The following is a 22,149-nucleotide window of genomic DNA, read 5'->3' as shown; positions in this document are numbered from 1 at the left end:
TGTAAAAACAAAATTATTATAAGATTAATTTAGTAAATCGATAATGTCTAAAATATAAAACTTTATTATTAGTTAGATTAATACAAATACACATTAAATATAAACAATAATTAATGGAATAATGAAACATTAGCGTGTACCGGTGTATAGTTTTGACTTTTGATCTGTGCCATTCTGTGCTATAAAAGTCAAAAAGATAATATATATGGCAAAGATGTGGTGTAAAATAGGTTGTCAAAAACTATTTTGATTTTTCTGAGTTCTGAAGAACCATATTTTCGAAAATATAAATAAATAATTAGGTTTAACCAGTGGAGCACCTTATGTTTTGTGTATATAAATAGAAATGGCTCATTTGCAGTACATGCCCGGCGACCCTCGCTTAGTTGATCAATTGGTGTACGAACTCAAATCTAAAGGAATATTCGATCAGGTAATTTCTAATCCTAAGTTATACATTCGCAATAATTAAAAAGAAGTAGTAGAAGTAAATTATTTTAACACGCTTCGTCATGTTTTTAACTTTTCCAACAAAGGAGTAAATTAAAATTAATATCGCAATTGTACTGCGAGGTTTTTTTTGTACTTGTTATTCATAGTTTTTTACAATTTTGGGCTTACATCAACATGTGTTAATATTTGTTGTGTGAATATTTTACTATAAATGTTATAAATTGTTTAACATAATGTCAAAATCACTTGATCAATAGTTAATTACCAATAGTTGACTATGTAGCCATTTTGGTTTACCTATAAAGATTTTTTAAATTATAAATCTGATAAAAGTCGTGCAACATCACATTAAAAAAGTATGACATGATATATATTCTCAATGTTTACTAAATATGAAATATGAAATGTATGATAAATCTTTACAAATTTAACATTAAAATAAATTTTCTTCTTGAAATAATCCAGGAGAGTTTTTTTGTACGGTTATACTGCGAAAACTACTGAACCAATGGGAATAATACTTATACCACAAGATGCAATGTGTTTCGGAGAATATTTTAGTATATGATATGTTGGTGATTACTTATAGTGTTAAAAAATTTGGACGGACAGAAGTCGCTAGGACTAATATAATTGACATAATTTATTATTATAATTAATAGTAAATGAATTAAAGATTTCTTTTAATGTAACTTAATAAAAATCAATCTTAACTGTTTTCCGCTCCAAACAATATCAGTAAAATAACTTGTATCAATTTGACAATAAAAATAAAATAATAATTTATCTATTTTGAAGCTCTATTATTATTGAACTATTTAAAACATAAACGATTTAATAAGAAAAGAAAGTATATTTATGTATTGATTTATATTTATCGACAAAACAAAGGTTATATTTATTTATTAATACATTACATCAATATTACTTAACTAAAAATAAAACTTAACAAAGTTTATTATCTAAGAGTGATAATATGCATAAACCAACTGTGTACATACAGGTTGCTTTGATTTAAATTATTTTGTACAAAATTATGTACAGTTTATCACTTCATCTTTATTTCTGTGCAATAATTTACACTTAAATCAATTTAGTCTGTCTAAAAGTAGTTGCAGAAAACATGAAGACACAACATTAATGTTGTATGTATTTAAGATTTAATTATAATTTACGTTGTGGATTATTCTTATAATGTGGGAAGGTAACTAATAATAAATAATACAAAACTAAACAAAATACTAATAAAATACATTACAAAGACCAAAATTGCTAATTTTAGGTGGTTATTTAAGTTTTTTTTTTATTTAGTTTTAAAAGTCACTAATTGCTGATAAGGTTATAGGGTTGTTTCTGTTGCACAATTACACTTAACATTCTCCAATAGATACTATTTGCTACTTGTTAAACCAAAAGTTGCAGTTTTTGAGTATAAAGAAAAATACCTTGAACTATTGATGAATATTTTGATGTGTTTCACTTTTGTTTTATAAAGTATTTGATAGCCTATCATTAACTTTGTGCAAATTAAATTTTATCAGTAACTAGTGAACCTAGCTTCAAGTCAAGCATTATTTATTTATAATTGAATCTAAATATGTAATCTCTTTATAAAATAAAGTAGCTTTTATTTATGTGTCTCTTAATAAATATATTGGTTCTATGATTTATGTTTATGTGATTTTTACCATGTTTGCTGTTATTAGTTTTGAGCACCCAATACTTTGGCACTATTACATGTGCAATGAGTTCACACATGATTCAACACATGAGTTCACGTTATTTTTGGCGTAAACTTGTGGAGGCCTATGTCCAGCAGTGGACTGTATAGGCTGTAATGAACAAGTGCAATGGTCAGCGATGCATTTGTTATTGATCATGAATGCAACATAAATGATTTAATTGTCATAAATGTATCTTCAATAATAGTATGATGAATATATTAATAAATAGCGTTATCCACAACTGGTCAAACAGGACCTTAGTGACTGTTTTATATTATCTAGTTGTATTTACTAACCTAAATCGACAACATTGAAAAATATCTTTGCGTAAACATTGATTTATTTATATTCTAAATACTGAATTTTATTAAAAGTATATTTTATTAACTAGTATTTGCCTAAAAATATGCACACTGCTCTGCACATTGAATCTTAAGTAAGGAAATTATTATTTTATGTAAAAAATATATAACTTTTTGTGAATGTCAAAAGTCAAGGAGGTAATCTATAATGATATTATTAAAGGTGAAGAGATTGTTTGTTGAAAAATACTTTTTGTGTTGGATAGTTCTGGGAAGGCTATAAGATATAGGCTATATAAAATGTTACTACGATGTTTCCTCAAATTAACGCGAGTGTAACCAAAAGGCACAGCTAGTCTATAAATAATTAACTAGGTTATGTTAGTGATAGGGCACTACTTATTTGGAATTGTTCTTTGTATTATAATTAAACAACTTTTTCGGATTTTATTGTGGTTTGTTAGGTTTTTTAATTGCCTGATGTTTCGGATACCTTACAGCCACAACGGTCACGGGAGGACGGTTCATTATAGTAAATAAAATATGCGTAAACATTAAAAAATAATATATCCAATAAATATAATTGTAAATCACTCTGTATTGAAACATAAATTTAGGAAAGCAGTATTCATTATTATCATCATATTGCTTCATCTCTATAGAGGTAGTGTGACGTTTTTATAATCCTAAGCCTTTTTTTACATCAGTGTGATTTAAATGAAAGATTCCCAATAATTTAGTTGGAGAAGGATCAGAGCTTAATCCACCACCCTGCGCCAATGCGGGTTTTCGAATATATTCCCTACTATGAGTAACGATCGCTATCAGGTGTACATGATAACAACCGGGACCGACAGCTTAACGTGCTGCACTGTGGGGAGACCCACAAGGACTGCAGTTGATTTAATAAATATGAATTAAATTTACCCGAATGTCTTCATGAAAATATTAATTTAACTAGACGCCCTTTTAAAAAAGATATGTTTGCTTCTTAAGATTATGGTGGTTTTAATGTCAAAAATCAATTGTACAATAAAAATCGAAAATTACTTTAATACAAGTAGTTCTCAAAAGCATGTTTGAATTGTCATTTTTACAAATTAAAATTGTACTAAAATAAATAAAGGTACCACCAATTCGGTAGATGGACAGAAACACTTTTGTATACCAAAACAGCAATATTACATAAAGAAAAACCCAGCAAAGTATTGTTACGTACAAAAGATGATATTATTGTTGCAAACGTGATCACTATCTTACAATTGTATCTTTCTTCGAAACAGAGTTCTTATGTCAGCCACTGTACTATTTTTAATACAAGACATTTACAGTAAATATGTAACTATGAATATGCTCTCATACATACATATATGTACATACATTGTAACATAAATATTCATGACACATCATGTGTAATTTTTAGTAAAATAGTGTGTTTGTCACCAAATTTATAAAAAATTGAATAGACCCAAATGTGTATTTATAAGTAAAGAAAAATATTTTATTTTCAAATGATATCTACAGTTTCGTAAAGAGTGCATCGCTGATGTCGACACAAGGCCAGCGTACCAGAATCTGCGTCAAAGAGTTGAGAATTCCGTGTCAACATTTCTCTCCAGACAAACGTGGCAGCCGGATCTGAACAAGAATCAGTTGAGAGAGAAACTCAGAAAGCACATACTTGAGTGAGTTGACTATGGTATCTTTTTAACTTGAATCTATACTAATATTATAAAGCTGAACAGTTTGTTTGTTTGTTTGAATGCTAATCTCAGGAACAGGAAGGTTTGAATAAAAAAATTTTTTTGTTGAATATATATTTTATTCGATATATATTATGTATTGTGAAATTTCGAAATAAATGTTATTTATATCAGCATTAAGTTGTTTTCCTTAGGAAACTGATGACGTGTGTGAATTCTGACGATATTTATTTATTTTTTATTTAATGGAACTGAAATCAAATAGCCTGTAATATTCCACTGCTAGCCTCTGTCTCCATACAAGAAAAAATTTGGAGCTTAATCCCCTACGCTGCTCCACTGCGGGTTAGCATTTCTCATACCAGAAGTATAATCGTTATCAAGTCTATGATAACAATTATATAAACATAATGATAAAAAAAACTTAATTACTCTAATTTCTTTTCAGTGGCAACTACTTAGAGCAGGGAGTGGAAAGGATCGTAGATCAAGTTGTGAATCCGAAAGTGGCTTCTGTTTTCATTCCAAAAGTGGAAGATTTGGTATACAATTATTTAGGAATAGCACGAAAGAAAACTGTGACTGCTGAAACTTCAAATGGCAAGATTGTTGATCTTTTACCCACTGACTTAGAAGCGGTCAGTCCCGGTTCAGTAAAAAGTAATGACGACAAAAATGAGTCAATGGAAGTTGACGGTGTACCGGGAGAAAGTAACATGGTTGTAGATGAAAAATCGGTAAGTGACGTAAAAGAAAACAGTATGACAATTGAATTACCAGAAGAAAAAGCAGAAGATATCCAGCTACCAAGCACCGAACCAACTACCGATGTCGATAAGAGTAACATACCTCTGCCTGCGGAAGAAATAAAGCCTGAAAATATACCGCCACCGGATAACAGTCCACCTAAAGTTGAATTGGAGAAAATCGAACTACCTAAAGAACCAATAATATCCACTAATATACCGCTTCCAGATGATATAAGCAAGGACGATAAAGACCAATACTTTAAACCGATAAATAGTGATGATGACGACTCAAGTTCAGATTCCTCACTACGCAGAAATATGTCACCGTTGACACCTATACGGAACTTTAACAATGAAAATTCGAGCGACGCTCAACAAGCATTTGACAATGACTTAACTGACGTAAAAGATAATGATATCAAAGAACCGAGTTCGTTTAAATTTGCAATCGACGTAAAGTCTCCTGAAAACAGTTCTGATGTAATTAAAACTGAAAAGAAAGATACAGAAACCAACTTGTCTTATCAATTTAATAACCAAGTTAACATTAATAATTTCAATACACCACTGTACGAAGACAGTTCAAATAGCAATATTCTACACATTGATTATGAAAGTGATGCCAACAGCAAAGTTATCCAAGAAAATAAAGTAGTAGAAAACGATCAGAATTCTGAAGACTCTAGAAAGGAACGTAAGTCGGATGATAAGAGGAGCAGTCATAATAAGAGTTCACATCGCTCGAGAGATTCCAGCAAACATTCGAGCAGTCGAGATAGAAAATCAGATACTAAACAATCAAGCTCTAGGGATAGCAGTAGACACGACAAAAATAAATCCTCAAGGGATGAAAGCAAGTCCAAATCAGACAAAGACAGATCCAGATCTGACAAAAGTGATAAGAAAGATAGCAGAGATTCATCAAGACATAGAAGCTCCCATAAATCAAGTCACAGAGATTCGAAGTCCCATCGAAGTTCGAGCTCAAGCCACAGACATTCTAGTAAACATTCGGATGATAAAAAATCATCGTCATCCTCTTCAAATCAAAGAGATAAGGACAAAAGTTCAGATAAAAATTTGATGGACAAACCAAGAGATTCGAAATCTAGTAGCCATCGATCCGATAAAGATAGAAAAAGTAGCAGCAGTAGTAGAAGTGATAAAAGTAAGAGCAAAAGTGATGAAAAAGATAAAAATAAGAAAAGTAAAAAGGAAACCGATGATCATTACAGCTTATCTGGCAGAGGTAATCCGAACCGACGGTCAACGGATAGGGATTCGAATGACGGTAGTACATCATCAAAAGGTTCGACACACCCTTCGAGCTCTAAAACATCAGAAAGTAAAAAGGAAACCAAAAGTAGTTCGAAATCGGAGAGTACTCCACCCAGTGGAGACTCAACAAGCCCTAGCGATAAGGAAAATATAGTTCACGAACGCGGCAGTATAATTAAAGAATCGCTTCAGCATAAACCGATAATTAGAATAGAGAGTCATTTGGAGCAACCAGTGGCATCGCCACCTAGATTGCCCTTTGTTCCAGATGTGACCATAAAGAAACCAAAATTCGCTGCTAATTTAGAAGAAGCCAAACGGTTAATGAAAATGCGTAAATTTCTAGATGAGGAACAGAAAAGGATGAATCAAGAGGCTGCGCTTTTATTAGAATTTCAAGCAAATGTAAGGCCTAGTTTGAGTCAGGTTTACTCTAGTATTCCTGGACCTGAACTAGAATTTGCTTGTATTACTAATACAGGACACAGCCAAGGCTTGGTCGTACAAAGTAATGAGAATATTCAAGAGTCCCACTATACAAGCAATCAACTACTGAATGTTTTAAACGATGCAAGTGTTGAAGTAGAAAAGAACGCTATACAAGAAATGCAAAGCGATACAGCAGATATGGAAGACACTAATGATCAAGTTGTGTCATCAGAAAACGCTGATGAAATTAATATTGAAAATATTGAAGCGGATGATAATTGTACTAATGTAGGTAATATTGAGTCTGAAACAGTAAAAGATAAATCATACTATGAACAAAAATGCACTGTAAATAGAGACAGTTCTCTAAAAAGTCCTAACTCAAATATGGTAGAAAAGAATCAAACTAATCTTTTTGAAGTTACTGTTATCGCTGAAGAATTATCAGAAAATGAGGAAATACATAATGAACGGGCACACGACACGGGCAGAATTGGTGAAGAATTCGATGGCGATAAAGACTCTCAAGAACCGTTTATCGGAGATGAAAACAAATTGCACTATTTCGCTGAACACGAGAAATACAACGCGGAAATAGAAAGAGCTAGGTTTAGTAAATTCCTGAAGGAATACGATTCGAGATCATCTATTAGTAATAAGATATACTTGATCAACTGCGATAGCTACGAAGAGAACCTAATTCGAGATACATCGAAAAAATTCGGTGATTACGAAATAGTCAACTATCACAGAAATGGACATTTAAAGTTATCGAAAACCGGAAACGTTATTAAGAACCTGAATATTACAAATGAGATATCACTACCCATTGATGTAGATTACGAACCAACAAACTACTATGAAAACTTCAAATCCAATGTTTTCAGTCCAGAAAAATCTGAATGTTCGTTTGAGCTATCTAGTGATTACGATGCCAAATTAGAAGAGATGGTCAATAAGACATCTAGACAGGAAATTATGGAAATCATACTTGGCAGTGTTATAGATACATCGCCGAGTAAAATGCCCAAAATCGACTATTTAACAGATTCGAACATTGAGAGTGGATGTGAAAACAATTTGAAGCGTAAAATGAATGATGTGGAAACTACGATCAATAACAACAGGCATGTTCTGACACCAAACAAGATAAGGAAACTTAGTACGGAGCAGATATCGTCTACCACAGGTTGGTAGATATTTTGATTTGTAATTTGATACTTTAATTTTTTATTTTATATGATCGGTAACACCATAGTTAATGTCAAAAACTTGGAAAGGGTGTACACGTGCGTGCAAAAAAATTACAAAACAGGTAAATCTGTCAGGTTTATTCGCATATAAAGGTCCCATATTTTCAGTTAAGTCTAATTTCTGTTTATTGGTCCAATATTCTAAATGTACTCTAATAAGCACTTTAAAGCGCTGAATCGCTATTTTACAGTAATTTATAAAAGTTACGTAAATTTCAAAATACATATATTTTGGAGCTGAATCTTACAGTGACATATCAACAATCATTGCAGATGGATTATAAAGTAAAGCTTCAAATTATCTTTTAAAAGATCAAGTCACTATATTTTACTTATTCAAAACTAGATTTAAAAAGGAATCCAGTGTTTTCGTCTGTCTAGTTACATAACTAAATGTCAGTTTAAAATATAATAAAACGATTTAAAAAAATATTTTACAGATAACGATGAAATTTCAAATAACAAGATTATAAACAGTGCGCGTTCGAAATATTTGGGCAAAGCTAGGAGAGTCGGTCTGTCTAGACCAAAGAGGTCTGGTAAGTTACACTCATTTCACTATTTATTTCATCATCATTCATTTTATTAAAATATTTTAATATTAAGAAGAGAAAGCTTATAGACAAACAATACAGTTTTTACCTAGAGATTTCTGAGGGAGAAAGAGATATTGCCAGCTAATATGCGTTTGCTTTGTGTCAATTAGAATATTTCAAAGGAGGTTTTTGTAACCTTTATATATTACTTGACTAAAATAGAATTCCTTTATTGATAATTTAATTATGTAAACTACCCACAATAAATATTATTAATCTATAACGTTGTAATGAGAACATATTTGTATTTTCGAATATTTGTAGTAGATAGACTCAAAAAATCCTGCTAAAATTGTTTTTATTTTTTATTTTTAATAATATTTTATTTTCAGGCTTACCCAACAGTCCGTCAAGCGACAAATCAGTCGAGAATTATGAAGAAGAAACCCAGCCCCAGACACCGAATGGAAAAATAAAACGCGTTCAAGTACAGAGATACGATACATCGGACTTATATAAACCTAAACTGCACTTTCTCTCACGAAGAAGCCATATTACTTAAAAATACCGCCATTTTAATTTGAGAATGTCAAATTGGGCGGGAAATTTGATTTTCGAAAGTGCGTTCCTTTTGTTAAATTAATTATAAAATTCGCGGCCAGTTTTACCGCTTATTGATATTTATCTGATGTACAATGGTATCCAACAGACTAACCTTTCTGAACCTATCTGATTGTATTGTCTTCTTTTTCTATTTCACCATCTAACTTTTACTTTATCTATTAGTTCTTTCTATTCTTAAGATGAATAACCAAACGTTGTAGTTTATTAGTTGCTTCCTCCTACTGATAAAGTCACTGATAGCTTACACGTTACTTACCTCAGAGATAAAATTTATCAAAAATCGGTAAAATATTTCCTTTTCCTTTATATGATAAATCACGTCGTTTGTGTCATTATTATAAATAATGCTATTTAAAACATACTTTTCATATACATTTAATATTTGGACATTGTTTGATATATTTTGATGTAAAAAATATGTCTTATACTAAAAAAAGTATTATTTTAAAATAAAAAAGTACTAAAAATCATTATTAGTATTACAGCCACAATACTCGATTAAAAGTTTAAGTAGCGTGTAGATCTTTTGCGGTTTTTAAAAAGAATATTTGTAACATTACGGAGGCTCAATTCATTATGGCTTACATAAGCGTTTATATATATATTGTTCACTTGCATAATTTCAATGTTTATTGGTCAGTGATGTAGTAAACGTCGTTTGAATTACGTGTTTATCCTTTCGATATACGAATACAGTCTTCTTTTCCTCTTATCTGCTTCTTTGGTTTAATAGAAATAACACTAAAATAAGCAAGGCGTGTGTTCTGAAATAATTAAAAACGTGTGATAAATAATTGTTTTTAATGTGTTTAGCAAGATGATTAAAATAAAAGGTAAAAAAAAAAAAAATTACTTAAAACATTACTGTATCACGATGTTTTGAGCGTCCGTAAGTAGAGGTTATGTACAGGAATTTATCTGAATGTTGCCAGTATCAACAACTAAGCATTCGTTCAGAAATATTAGGTTTAGAAAGTAGATAAAAAAAGTAATACGATAAATAAATTTCAAAATGGATCTAGTTTTTTTTTTTTTTGATATATAATATTCAATATGTAAATATTGTAATTTTGCGCGTCTTTTGTGTTTTTTATTTATCGCTTGTTCTTGTCTATTTTAAGATGTTAATAATTTAGTTTATTTCTTAAATTTTGACTTGATGTTGATTTTTAATTTTTAGTGATTATGTAGAAAATTAGGAATTTCACACAAGCCCATTTCAAACGTACACTAAAATTTAGATTAAAATGCTACACACTGCCATATCATAAATACATTTATATCTGGCAATATTATAATAATCTATAAAATGTTGCTATCAGTATGTTGATTGTTTTAAAAATGTATTAAATAAATATATGAATATAAATTTGTCTGTCATTTATTTAAAAAGTAGTGTAGTTTCAGTTACGATTTATTATTTTTTTAAATTATTTATTCATAGTAAAACTTAAATCGAAGTTTCTGGAATGTCTATACTAAGTTGATATTATATAAGATTTTTATTTGAGTTCTATCGTACTTTTATGTATATATTAAATTTCTAGGTAAAAGGTAAACTTTAGGTGAAATAACATACTCTACTGAATAACGTTAGGTTTAAGATACACTTCCAGAAATGAATAAAATAAAAAAAAGTGAAAGAAATAAACATACTATATTCAAAGGCAATTCAGCTCTCACTATATTTGAAAGTAAACGCATTCGCTATTTTAAGAAAAAATACAAAGTACGCATGTCAGAAGTAAAACTTCTTTGGCAAACTAATTTTTAAGTCTCGTTTATATTTATACAAATCTAAAGCTTTAGATTTCCGTTCCAGCGCCATCGACAAAAACGTTGCCGTCCCATCCGTACAAATTTTACCCTCATGCGCCCAAAGAAGTTTCACTTCAAAAATGCACCACTCTAAATAAACAAACACAAAAACATTTCTCGTAGGCTACTTTTCAGAAGTTTCACTTCTGCCGTGTGTGAGTTGCACATACACACTTCACTTCACACAATAAAATCTTTAATGGCGTATAGTTTTTTAAATAAGTCAAAACTTTGAAAAGAAAAAGAAAAATAAGTAATTAAGTTTTTATGATTGTTTCTCAAAATTTATTATTAAAAATTAATTTTTAAGTATTAAATATAGTCTTAAAGATTTTTCGATTCAAATAAATGTTACTGACATGATTTGATTTAAATTATTTTAACACAAATGTTTTTAGGTTTGAAGTTTGATATTGTTAGACCCACACAACTGGGATAGTACGATGTATCTCAACCTTACAGAAGATCACTGCTAAATAACACTACTCTCAAGTAGGCAGTGTTCGTCCTGTGATGCTTAAGGTGGCCAGAGCTCCTGGGTAAGGTGGGTAACGCACTTGCGATGCATCGATGAATGTTGTAGACATTTATAGGCTACGGTAACTGCTTACACTTATCTTCAAGTGAGCCGTTCGGCTTTCGAGTGTTGGCTGCCCTAAAAAAAAACATTTTTCTCTCCCATTGATGCAGTTTGTAAGGACACTGATATCCTTTTTGCTCCGGCACTATGGACTATTTTATAGAAAATCGGAAAGGGATATTTAGGTTAATCCCTAAAAGATGGATAGCAGAATTTTGTAGACCTATGAAATACCAATAAATTCTTTTGTTATATCATAAAGGCAAAAAGTGGCAATTTCGTTGAAAGTTACTTAGACGTGTGATAATTTCACTGGTAAAGAAAATGGTCATCTAGTTATTCTAACATTATTAGATTAATTTTACAAATTTATAATAGGTATAGATACCTTAATGTTTCGTAGCCATTCCATACCATTGTCTAAAACATGTTTAAACTTAATAAAATTTTGTCGTTTAAGTACGTAGGTAAGGTAGGTGTAGTAGGTAAAAAATTTCATATTACTTAGTATCGCTGTTGATAAAATCTTAAAAGCTTTAGGACGCCAGTATTTAGCTTTAAAACCGAGTGAGAAATACCTATCATAAACACGTTATTGTTTTTTATTTATCTCGTTTACCTTGAATTTTCTAATGTGTCCAAATTTATATGTTGAATATGAATAGAATGAAGTGTTGGTAAACGTTTAAGCCAGTGTTTCCCAAAGTGGGCGATAACGCCCCCTTGTGGGCGCTGCCGTACCAAAGGGGGCTAAGAGAGCTAGAAAAAAAATGGTGCCGTTGTGTAGAGGCTTGGGGGGCGATTTGTCATTTAATCTATAAGGACTCTCGACTACAACTTGTGAACATCAACTAATATTCATTAAGATTGCTCAAAGTGGGCACTATAAAATAATTTATTCTCTTAGTGGGCAGTAGACATATTTCATAGACCTAAAATAAAGAGTAAATTCCAGAAAAAAAAAACTATTTGATATAATTATATGCATAAACTATCTATCCTAAAAACCAGTTGTAATTTTTTTAATTAGGAAATCCTTGATATGGATTATAAAAATATTCCAATACATAGCAAATATGAATAAACAAGGAATTTTCCACTCCGTTTATTACGAGAGCAATTACTGTATCATTAACAATAATATCTGTATGCAGAATGATTTCACAACAATTTACGTTTAAAACAAAAAACCAAATTAATTCTGATGCAAGAAACATTACGATTAAGATAAGGCAGAGTTTATTTATTTGCTAGATATCTCTAGAATGCGCTAATTATTCTCAATTTTTTTTTTTTGAAATATTACCACACTATCTGATACTCGTAACTTGCGTTGCATAATATATTTACAAAACGACTTGATTTCGATTTATCTACAATTTTTGATACATCATAACTTCTTTAGGGCTCTTTATCTCAAAATGAAACCTACATAAAATTAGCATACAATTTCGTCCAAGAAATTTTTCCTACATATAAGAGTTATGTCTGAAAACATAAAAAATTATAACTATTTTTCTGTTGAATACTAATTTTTTAGGATAGTAGAAGGGTAATAAGAATGTATAATAAAATAAAAATACTAGTGCAGAAAAAAATAAAACTTTATTCAACAAAATAATAAATTGTAACCTATTACATTTATACACCTAAGATGATAATAAATAATGACAATAATTTACATTAGGTGTTAAGACATGACATTCGATTACTGTGTGAGGTCAGGCAGTTTGTATAAAATGTATGTTACTAGATTACATGCAATAATACTTTTAATTTGACTAATATAATTAATTTCATGATTTTAAGTATATAAAGGTAGTAAGGTCAATTATGAATTAGTTTTTCACCCGTTTTCATTTAAAAAATGTTTGTAAAATCCTATGTACACAAGTACAGAGTCAAATTGTTATGATTTGTTTTTAAGTTTATTTCATCAATTAAATCCTCTTTCGTTCAGTAAATATAATATTATATATTTATTCCATTCGAAAGATAATTCTTATTTTTAATATTTTATTGTACTTTTGCTAAAGTCAAATTATTGTCAACTAATAAATTAAGTGGCAAAAACTTAACAGAATTTTTGATTGTGGTCATTAGTTACGTGCGGATTGTTTCTCTAAGCCTGCAGGGTCCATGATGGGATCCGTTTTCTTAACGATTCCTGATAACAGGGTTTTAATTTGAGCAATAGCTCGGCCAGGATTGAGACCCTTCGGACATGTCCTCGTACAATTCATGATAGTATGGCAACGGTACACGGAGTAAGTGTCCTTAAGTTTAGATAAGCGCTTGGCTGTAGCATCATCACGTGAATCAATGATCCAACGGTATGCCTGCATCAAAACAGCTGGTCCTAAATACTTGTCACCATTCCACCAGTAAGACGGACAGCTAGTGGAGCAGCAAGCACAGAGCACACATTCATACAAACCGTCAAGTTTAGCTCTGTCTTCCACATCTTGCAGTAATTGGGTTTCCGAACCTTTGACTGCTTCTTTGTCGCGCTGCAGCCATGGTTCAATAGACTGGTATTGACGGTAGAAGTTCGTTAGATCAGGTACGAGGTCTTTTACGACGTACATGTGAGGAAGCGGGTAAATCTTCGATGGCTTTGATAGATCCTGGTCGATGTGGCTAATGCAGGCAAGTGTGTTGATGCCGTCGATGTTCATAGCACACGAGCCACAGACTCCTTCACGACAAGACCTCCTGAACGTCAGGGTCGGGTCTATTTCATTTTTTATTTTCAACAAAGCGTCAAGCACCATAGGGGCGCAATCATCGAGATCGACTTCGAAATTTTGGGTGTACGGCTTCTTATCCGGTTCATCTGGATTCCAGCGGTATACGGCAAAGGTCTTCACCCGTTTACCGAGAGCCGATGACGTTGCGAAGGTACGCAGCTGGCCAAAAGCACCAGCAGTCAATCTCAAAATTGGCATTATGTAATGTTTTTATTTATATTATCACAAAAAAATATTTTTTTCCTTATTAACAAGTAATTATTGCGACTAATTATATGCACTTATAATATATAATACATTAAATATTAAGTCGTGGAGAGTGTCGAAATCGTAGGCGCGATTTTTTTTCTCGAAATAATTTTGTTTTTGATTGGCTCGAGCAGCAATGATCCGAAAAGCATAGACAATTTACGTTGACGTCTAACCTTTTTTTAATAAATGTTTAGTTTCATATTATGACGAATTAAAAGTTTAAAAAATAAACCAAAAATAAATTTAAAATAAAAAATAAAGTGAAATGTAGTAAACATTCTTAATTTTATATTTTTCATAATGAAACTGTAGTTGTTTTTTTAATTAAAAATATATATAAGAAAATAGAAATATTTATGTTCTTAAATTAAGAATTGCAATCAAATTTAAATATATATATATATATATATATATATATATATATAATAAACAGTTAAATAATAAATATATTTTATTTTATTTAAATATAAAACGTAATGGTTACATCCTCTTTGTTTAAATATAAAACGTTGAAGGAAGAAATGATTGATTGATTGATCGGTTTATGGGTTTAATGGAAGGAAGAAATGGCGGGAATGTTAATATTTTGATTTGACAGCTTAAAGAAAACCTGAATGTTGAATTATTTACAAAGTGTCTAAAACAAATAATATTTACAACACTACGGGTGAAACGGGTTAGAAATGAAAAATATATCTACAATACAGAAAAGTAATAAAAGCGAATCACCAAAAACTCCCGGTGGAATTAGTAAATCCTTGTTAACCCCTTGTAGAAGGGTTGGACTTTCTCGAAATTGGAGAAAAAGTGGGCCATCGCCTTTTGTGTCCCCTTTGTCAGGTACAGAGAGCAGCACACCTCAATCACAGGAACAGGAACCAAGAAAAAGGAAACGTCCCATAACAGATGATACATCTCAAGAGTCATCTCAGAATAGCGATAAAAATGAAGAGTTAGAAGAAATTCAATCATCTTGCAATACACCACGAACATCTGATAGTCGAACACCTTTACGTAGTATTTTATCTAGAAAAAAATCCAAAACATTACTATTATCAAAAGAATGTGAAGAGAATGATAATATAAGTCAAGTGAGTAATATAATTATTGATGAAAAAGTAGATTCACCTATAATAGAAACTAAACAAGATTCCCCTGAAAATAATAAAGTGAAAAAAATTTCAAGAACAAACTCTAAAAATAAGTCAAAGATAATTAAATCTTTAGTAAAAGAACAAGAACATGTTGAACAGACTAAGAATGAAGTTAGCGACAAACCTTGTGTATCAGAATTAGAAAATAATGAAAATATACAAGTAAGTAAGCAGAAAAGTCCAGAAAATTTAACAAAAGAATGTATAGTTGTTATTCAAAAGAAATTATTTAAACCTAAAGAAAACAAATCATCCTTGCAAATTTGTGATAAGTCTAAACAAAATGACACAGCCTCACAAGTTTTATTTGACTCAGACTCTGATGACACTCCTTTAAGTAATTTAAACAAAAAAGATAATAATACTCAACCAGTACTCATAAATGATGACGATGAATTTCAAGACAGTAAAAAAGTAAAGAAGCTTCAACAGCAAACAACATCAACAACGGAATTAAAAGCAAAGTTAGATAAACAAAAATCGAAACTTAAAAATAAGCCAAAACCAAAGATGCAGCAAGAAACCATCCCCTCATCACAAGAGTCAATCGATCTCGACGATGATGATTTCGTTTGTAATAAAAAAACTATATTAATCAAAAAATCATACGACAAAATCCAAAAACCGTCAAAATCAAAATCGACCGGTTCTATAACACAAAAAGACATTGATGAGTTAAACCAAAGAATAAAAAACAAGAAGAACTTACTTCTAGCCAAAGCAATGACAAACGAAACAGCTGAATTACGGAGTTTAATCAAGAAATGGCAGAAAGGTTGTCAGAATGCATTAACAGAACTCCTTGATCTGATGAAAGAGAAAATGCCGGAGCGTCAAAATATGGAATATTCGGAAATATTACAATTGCTGAAGATTCCTCCAGATTTAGTCGGTTATGACTCGGAAAACGATTGTTTTATTACCCCCGATGATGCTACTATTATTTTATCTGGTTTTGATATTAAATAGAATTTTGTAAATATTTATATGTACATTAAGCTATAAGAAGAAATGATTATTTTGCTGTGTTATGGTTTATTTTGCCTTTAGTTTACTTATTCATATTAAATTAATTTAGCTTAGTGAGTTTTTTAATAATATTATGTATGTTATAGTAATGAAATGGTTTCTGTCATTTTTATAGTTTACTTGTTAAAATAAGTAATGATACTGTTAATATTTAATTTTCATAATAACAAAATACTTATTAGAAGGTATAAAAAAAGTAAATAATAAAATAGTTTAAAAAAGTTTAAAATACCTATTTTTTTTTTATATCAAAGGTATTAATACCAACAGACATCAGTTTTAACTAAAGCTTTATAAGCCAACTAGGGGTCGTTTAAGTACATCCCTAAAAATTAAAAAAAAAAAAAAAACAAAACCAGTATATCTTTAACATTTTATTATATCATCATACATAACAGTTACCTAAACTAAAATGACTAAAAATAAATTAAAATCTATGCGAACGGATAGGATTTTCTGGATCAAAGAGCTTGGGGTCCTTCAAAAATGTTTTGTCCTCATAATAATATGGCATATAACCACAGTTCTGTGCTTTCCTAATCTCAGCTTCAACTAAAGCCTGTTTCGACTTGCAAAGACCAGTTATATGCCTTCCGTATATTCGTCCCGTGTATGGACTTTGAAATTGAGACAGAAGGCGGTAATTCTTATAATCTGGTGTTATGTTTAGTTTACACAAAATACATTGTACTCTTTCCTTCTTGAATGGGTTTTCCATTTCGATTGGTGCATCTTCATCTTCGATTACAGGAGCGTTCGATGAAGGCCGTATAATCGATACTATTGCTCTATGGGTTATTAAAACTGTAAAAGTAATAATAAAGTTAGTTAATTTTACAAAGTAAGTTTTCACTGATGTCGCAGTATAAAACAGTATGATGAACTTACAAGCGTTACGGAATATTAAATTTTTTAGAAGTGCCATTGCTGAATAGTACTTTTTAATTAATAATTAGTTATTTACCGAAAGGAAATCAACATAACCTACAAATTCCTACTGAAAAAAATTGTCAATTTGACAATATTTTGAGTTTGACATTGTGTAAATTTTCATATTATATTCTTAAATTCTGAAAATAGGCAGAGGTATTACGTATACAGCCTAATATTGTTATTTAAAAACTTGATTTTCAGTTTTACGCTATTTAATTTCAAATGTTTTATGCATTGATCATATTACTGGTAGTCCTAATATTTTTTACTAAAGATTAAGAGCAAGACAGGTGAACGGAGAAATAAAATTTCAATTTAGAAAGATGATTTATTATTGTAAATTCTATTAGGGTCTCACTAACGATAAGTTGCGTTGCAGTATATTTATTGTCAATATCTAATGAAAGTAGAGGGTAGCTATCTTTGGAGCTGGTACTGTTGCTTAAAAATTTTTCTTCCCTAGGAACCGTGAGAGGTCGCCATCCGATTTTTTTTTAAACTTCGCTATACCTCGGCCCATACACGTCCTGTTATTTTATGAGCACTAGATTGACACGCAGACAGTATTATTTTCTATATATATTTTTGCGATGTACGATTTTAGCAATTCTTTTTTTATTCGATTTAATGCTATTTTTTCACTAGGCGTTTCTTTTATGTACTTAGCTATTTTATGCAGCTAGAATAATTTGACAGTATCAGTATTAAGCATTTCATTGGCTTATTTACTGGTTCGCACTCAGAGAGTAGGTACATTCCCAAAGCTGGTGGTTATAACTGTAATGTTTTTATAGGACTGTATATTTTACAGAACAGTATAGTATGACAAAGCGGCAAGCAGCAGTGGTAGCCTATTGATTGGTTTGAAGTCGATGCCAGGCCCTAAACAAAATAAAGCTTTATATTAGAGATAAAACGGATATTCGGTAATTATCTGGTATCCGGCCAATCCTGCAGACTTAAAACTAAAAAAAAAATATATTTATAGTTGCTTTATTAATCAACAATATACTGATTTCTCTGCATTCAGTAGTGGAAGTAATAAGCGGTTTCGTTTGCCTTCAGTAACAAAGCCAGCATCAGAAAAAAGTTTTTCGTTGTACACAATATACTGCTGCAAGGCGCTAAAAGGTAGATTTTGGCAAACTTTCTTAAATTTGGGTATTGTTTAGCATTAGCTCCCCACCAAGAATAAGAGTTACAGTTGCGATCAATTCGCATTGACTTATGATGAAAATCAAGCTTACGAATAAACATTGTATTGCGTTTTTTCACGCTGAACCTGGCTAATATAGTTTGCATTTACTACCTCATCAAATCTCCTGGGCAATGTTCCGTCGGATATTCGGCGACAATATCCGGCTATCCGGCCACAAGGTTGGCCGAATATCCGGTATCCGGCAAAAATGCTAGTCGCTTCATCTATACTTTATTATATAAACAGCTTAAATTAAAAACCTCACAATGACTCCACATAAATTATACATCATTTTATAGATAATTGCTTGGCTTGTCTATATTAGATCAGGTAGACTATAGTACGTTTCGTTGTTTTCATGAAAAATACTAAAAAATTTACATCGTCCAAGTGAACAAAGAAACCGGCCAAGTGAGAGTCAGACTCACGCATCGAGGGTTCCGTAAAACAAAATTATTAAAAGTATTATTTATATGATGTAACTAAAAATTTATTCTTTTTGCAATTTTTGCTTTATCTGTGCTATAAGACGTTGCTTCGTATCAAATTTTAAGATTCTGAGTTCACAGGAAGTACCCTGTAGGAAGTACCCTTCTTGCGAGTGTCGAAACTTTTGCAGCAAAAGGCTGTATCTTTTGATTGCGTTGGCTTAGAAATATGATTTTTACACAGCTCCAAGGGACAGTAGACCTGAGTATTTGATATGAATTTAAGCTTGACGCGTCCCTCTACGTGTTCCTGAGAAAAAGGGTCTTGACAGACAGACAGACAACAAAGTAATCTTATAAAGGTTCCGTTTTTCCTTTTGAGGAACGGAACCCTAAAAATGGTCATAAAATGGAAATGAATGGGTCAAACTGAATCAAATTCTTATAAAACAAAATGGAAACCTTATCGCATCAAACGAAAAAAGAATCACGTAAATCTGATCAGAAATATCGGCGTCATCGGTGTACATACATTTAAAAAAAAAAACCAATTGAGTTGAGAACCTCCTCCTTATCGAAGTCAGTAATAAATAAATTTTGACATAGTTTTTTTTTATTTATCTTAATAAATAATGTTAATTTAATTTTGATAATTACAAAACTTATATAACATCAGATATATATTTATATGTTATTATATTGTTAGTTTTCTTATTGTTTTAGTCAGTCAGTCCAGCCTATTGCAGTCCACTGCTGGACGTAGGCAAGTTCGCGCCAGACATCCCGGTTTTCCGCAATAACACCATCTACCCCACCGTTACCGTTTATTGTTTTAGTAAAATAAATAAAATATGTTTATCACACACGGTCGCCTGTTCCTATGTGAGGGAGTCAACTTAAAGCCACAGGCATTTTAAGTAATAGCTGGCTGACAAAAATGTATAGATTTTCTAAAAAGTGTACATTTATATAAATTTATTCCAAAGAAAATAGTGTATTATTGTTGATTTAGCTATAAACAACTATGTTAGCTTCATCTATTCGTTTTGTATAGTTAAAAATTGCCTTGTATAACAACTTTACGTAACTACTCTCACAAAGATGATAGCAAAACCATAGTTAAGTTATACCGCATTAAGTGATAGTTTATTTGCCTACATTGCGAAATTCAGCATCCAGATACGTTGCGACATGTCCACTAAGAGTGTTTGTTAATATGTCTATTACACAGACGTTTTGAAACGCGGTGAGACGACCGCGGAAATGCAATGGTGCTAGTTTTCCTCCGATCGCCTCGGCCCGACTAATGCTTGTAAAGTTGTAAACAAGAAATCGACTGAGACGCGCCACAGCCGGCTCAGCCACAGTCCGACTCGTACGTGGCTCACCGCATGCTTAATCAACTTTTTACTTTTTAACATCATTGACTGTTAAATAAAAGTGGACAGTGTTTACGCGCGAAATCTCGCGCCGAAATCGTGTTACGGTGACGAATTTTTAGTGTGTGTTTTGAGAGTTATTTTTGTGAATTTTATTATTGGATCGCAATAAAACCTTTTTGGTGAGTTATATATTTCTAATTATTGGATATTGATATAAGGAAACGCTTAACGTAAATGCGAATTAAATGGGTAATGATTTTGTTGCGCAAGTTTCCGCGATCGTATAATAAATTTTATATAATATGTCATTGTGAAATACGGGGAAGGTTCGTTTTTGAAAGTTTATCGGTTATAGCTGAGGGGAAAAGTAAAAGTTTTCGTGTTGCGACGAAAATGCCATCGTTTTGAAGTAATGCTAGCCGCTCGGCGCGGGCGCACTTGTAAGAAATCAAGGTTGGTAGGAGAAAGTGGCGCAGGCGCATGAATGAGGGAACGCGACGAGATGACGCACCTTACCGCTTTTATAATATAATACTGTCTTTTAGGTGTGTATTTTCTCATCTCATCATCTCTCAAAGACATTTTTATCTCCATTAAACTACATATAGAGCAGACATTATATAGTTAACTTCATAAGCATTGTTCTTTTTCTGTAATTAACCTGTTCCTTTCTTGTTAAGTATGAGCATGTCATAAAAATAAAAAAGTTAGCGTAACGTAAACTTATTTTTAAAATTTAGTAACGCGTAACATTCGACCACTTTGGACATAAGTACCGTTGGGCTCAAATACACTAAGTGGATAACGCTATTTGACGGATGAAAGTATCCGACAGTAAAAAGTTTTTGATTCATTATTGTTTTTACCATCGAATTCTTCTTTATTTATGAGACATTTCTATTCGCATATATTAACCTTAAAGTTGTTGTCACAGCTGATGAAACAAGTCCTAAGTATAATATATTGGTGAATCTTATTAGTTGTAGGTAAATAACGTCAAAACACACTAAAAAGCCATAGCGTGTCTCTATTAATATCTATACATATAATAAAATGGTAGGAAAGTCAAATCTGTACATTGAATATGTTTTTAAAAAGAATACTTGAGGTGTGATCTATAATCGACACCGAAACCAAAATATAGTTTTTAGAATTTTCGTCTGTTTGACTGTTTGTCTGTATGTATGTCCGGGATAAACTCAAAAAGTACTGCATGGATTTACTTCAAATTTGGCATAAATATTATTAAGAAGTTGGGTCAACATATAGGATACATATTATCACGCTATCACCTACGGGGAACGAGCAGTGGACCTTTATTTCTTCAACGCATTCTGTAACAACGTGTAATCTAACGACAAATATTTGAATGTTATTGTTATTATGTCAATAACCACGCTATAAGCTAGCTTCACACTATAAATAAAGACATTCTGTAGTATATTTAGTATCAGCATTGCACCCGTGCGAAGCCGGGGCGGGTCGCTAGTTGCATAATAACATTAAAATTACTTAAGAATGGATCAAACTCCACCTGGTCTGTCATACTCCACCTGTCTGTTAAAGCCTTTATG

General features: G+C 31.4%; 4 protein-coding genes across 4 annotated transcripts; 2 read left to right on the top strand and 2 right to left on the bottom strand.

Moving 5' to 3' along the window:
• Positions 1-177: 177 nt before the first annotated feature.
• On the top strand, positions 178-9,452 carry LOC123665102 (biorientation of chromosomes in cell division protein 1-like 1). The gene is made up of 5 exons (XM_045599448.1): positions 178-433; positions 4,004-4,164; positions 4,631-7,827; positions 8,332-8,430; positions 8,820-9,452. The coding sequence occupies exons 1-5, from the start codon at positions 347-349 to the stop codon at positions 8,987-8,989; spliced, it is 3,714 nt and encodes a 1,237-aa protein (XP_045455404.1). The 5' UTR covers positions 178-346; the 3' UTR covers positions 8,990-9,452.
• A 3,999-nt stretch (positions 9,453-13,451) lies between these two features.
• Positions 13,452-14,633, bottom strand: LOC123665104 (succinate dehydrogenase [ubiquinone] iron-sulfur subunit, mitochondrial-like). Its single transcript, XM_045599450.1, has one exon. The coding sequence runs from the start codon at positions 14,395-14,397 to the stop codon at positions 13,549-13,551; it is 849 nt and encodes a 282-aa protein (XP_045455406.1). The 5' UTR covers positions 14,398-14,633; the 3' UTR covers positions 13,452-13,548.
• Positions 14,634-15,001: 368 nt separating this feature from the next.
• On the top strand, positions 15,002-16,631 carry LOC123665103 (transcription initiation factor TFIID subunit 11-like). Its single transcript, XM_045599449.1, has one exon. The coding sequence runs from the start codon at positions 15,135-15,137 to the stop codon at positions 16,572-16,574; it is 1,440 nt and encodes a 479-aa protein (XP_045455405.1). The 5' UTR covers positions 15,002-15,134; the 3' UTR covers positions 16,575-16,631.
• A 362-nt stretch (positions 16,632-16,993) lies between these two features.
• LOC123665106 (28S ribosomal protein S18c, mitochondrial) lies at positions 16,994-17,674 on the bottom strand. The gene is made up of 2 exons (XM_045599451.1): positions 17,523-17,674; positions 16,994-17,438 (listed from the first exon to the last, which is right to left on the bottom strand). The coding sequence occupies exons 1-2, from the start codon at positions 17,557-17,559 to the stop codon at positions 17,062-17,064; spliced, it is 414 nt and encodes a 137-aa protein (XP_045455407.1). The 5' UTR covers positions 17,560-17,674; the 3' UTR covers positions 16,994-17,061.
• Positions 17,675-22,149: the final 4,475 nt, after the last annotated feature.

Source organism: Melitaea cinxia, chromosome 23, assembly GCF_905220565.1.
Source record: "Melitaea cinxia chromosome 23, ilMelCinx1.1, whole genome shotgun sequence".
In the NCBI taxonomy this organism is placed as follows: Eukaryota; Metazoa; Arthropoda; class Insecta; order Lepidoptera; family Nymphalidae; genus Melitaea; species Melitaea cinxia.
The sequence above is the reverse complement of the archived record's forward strand: the minus strand, read 5'-3'. Positions and strand labels throughout refer to the sequence as shown.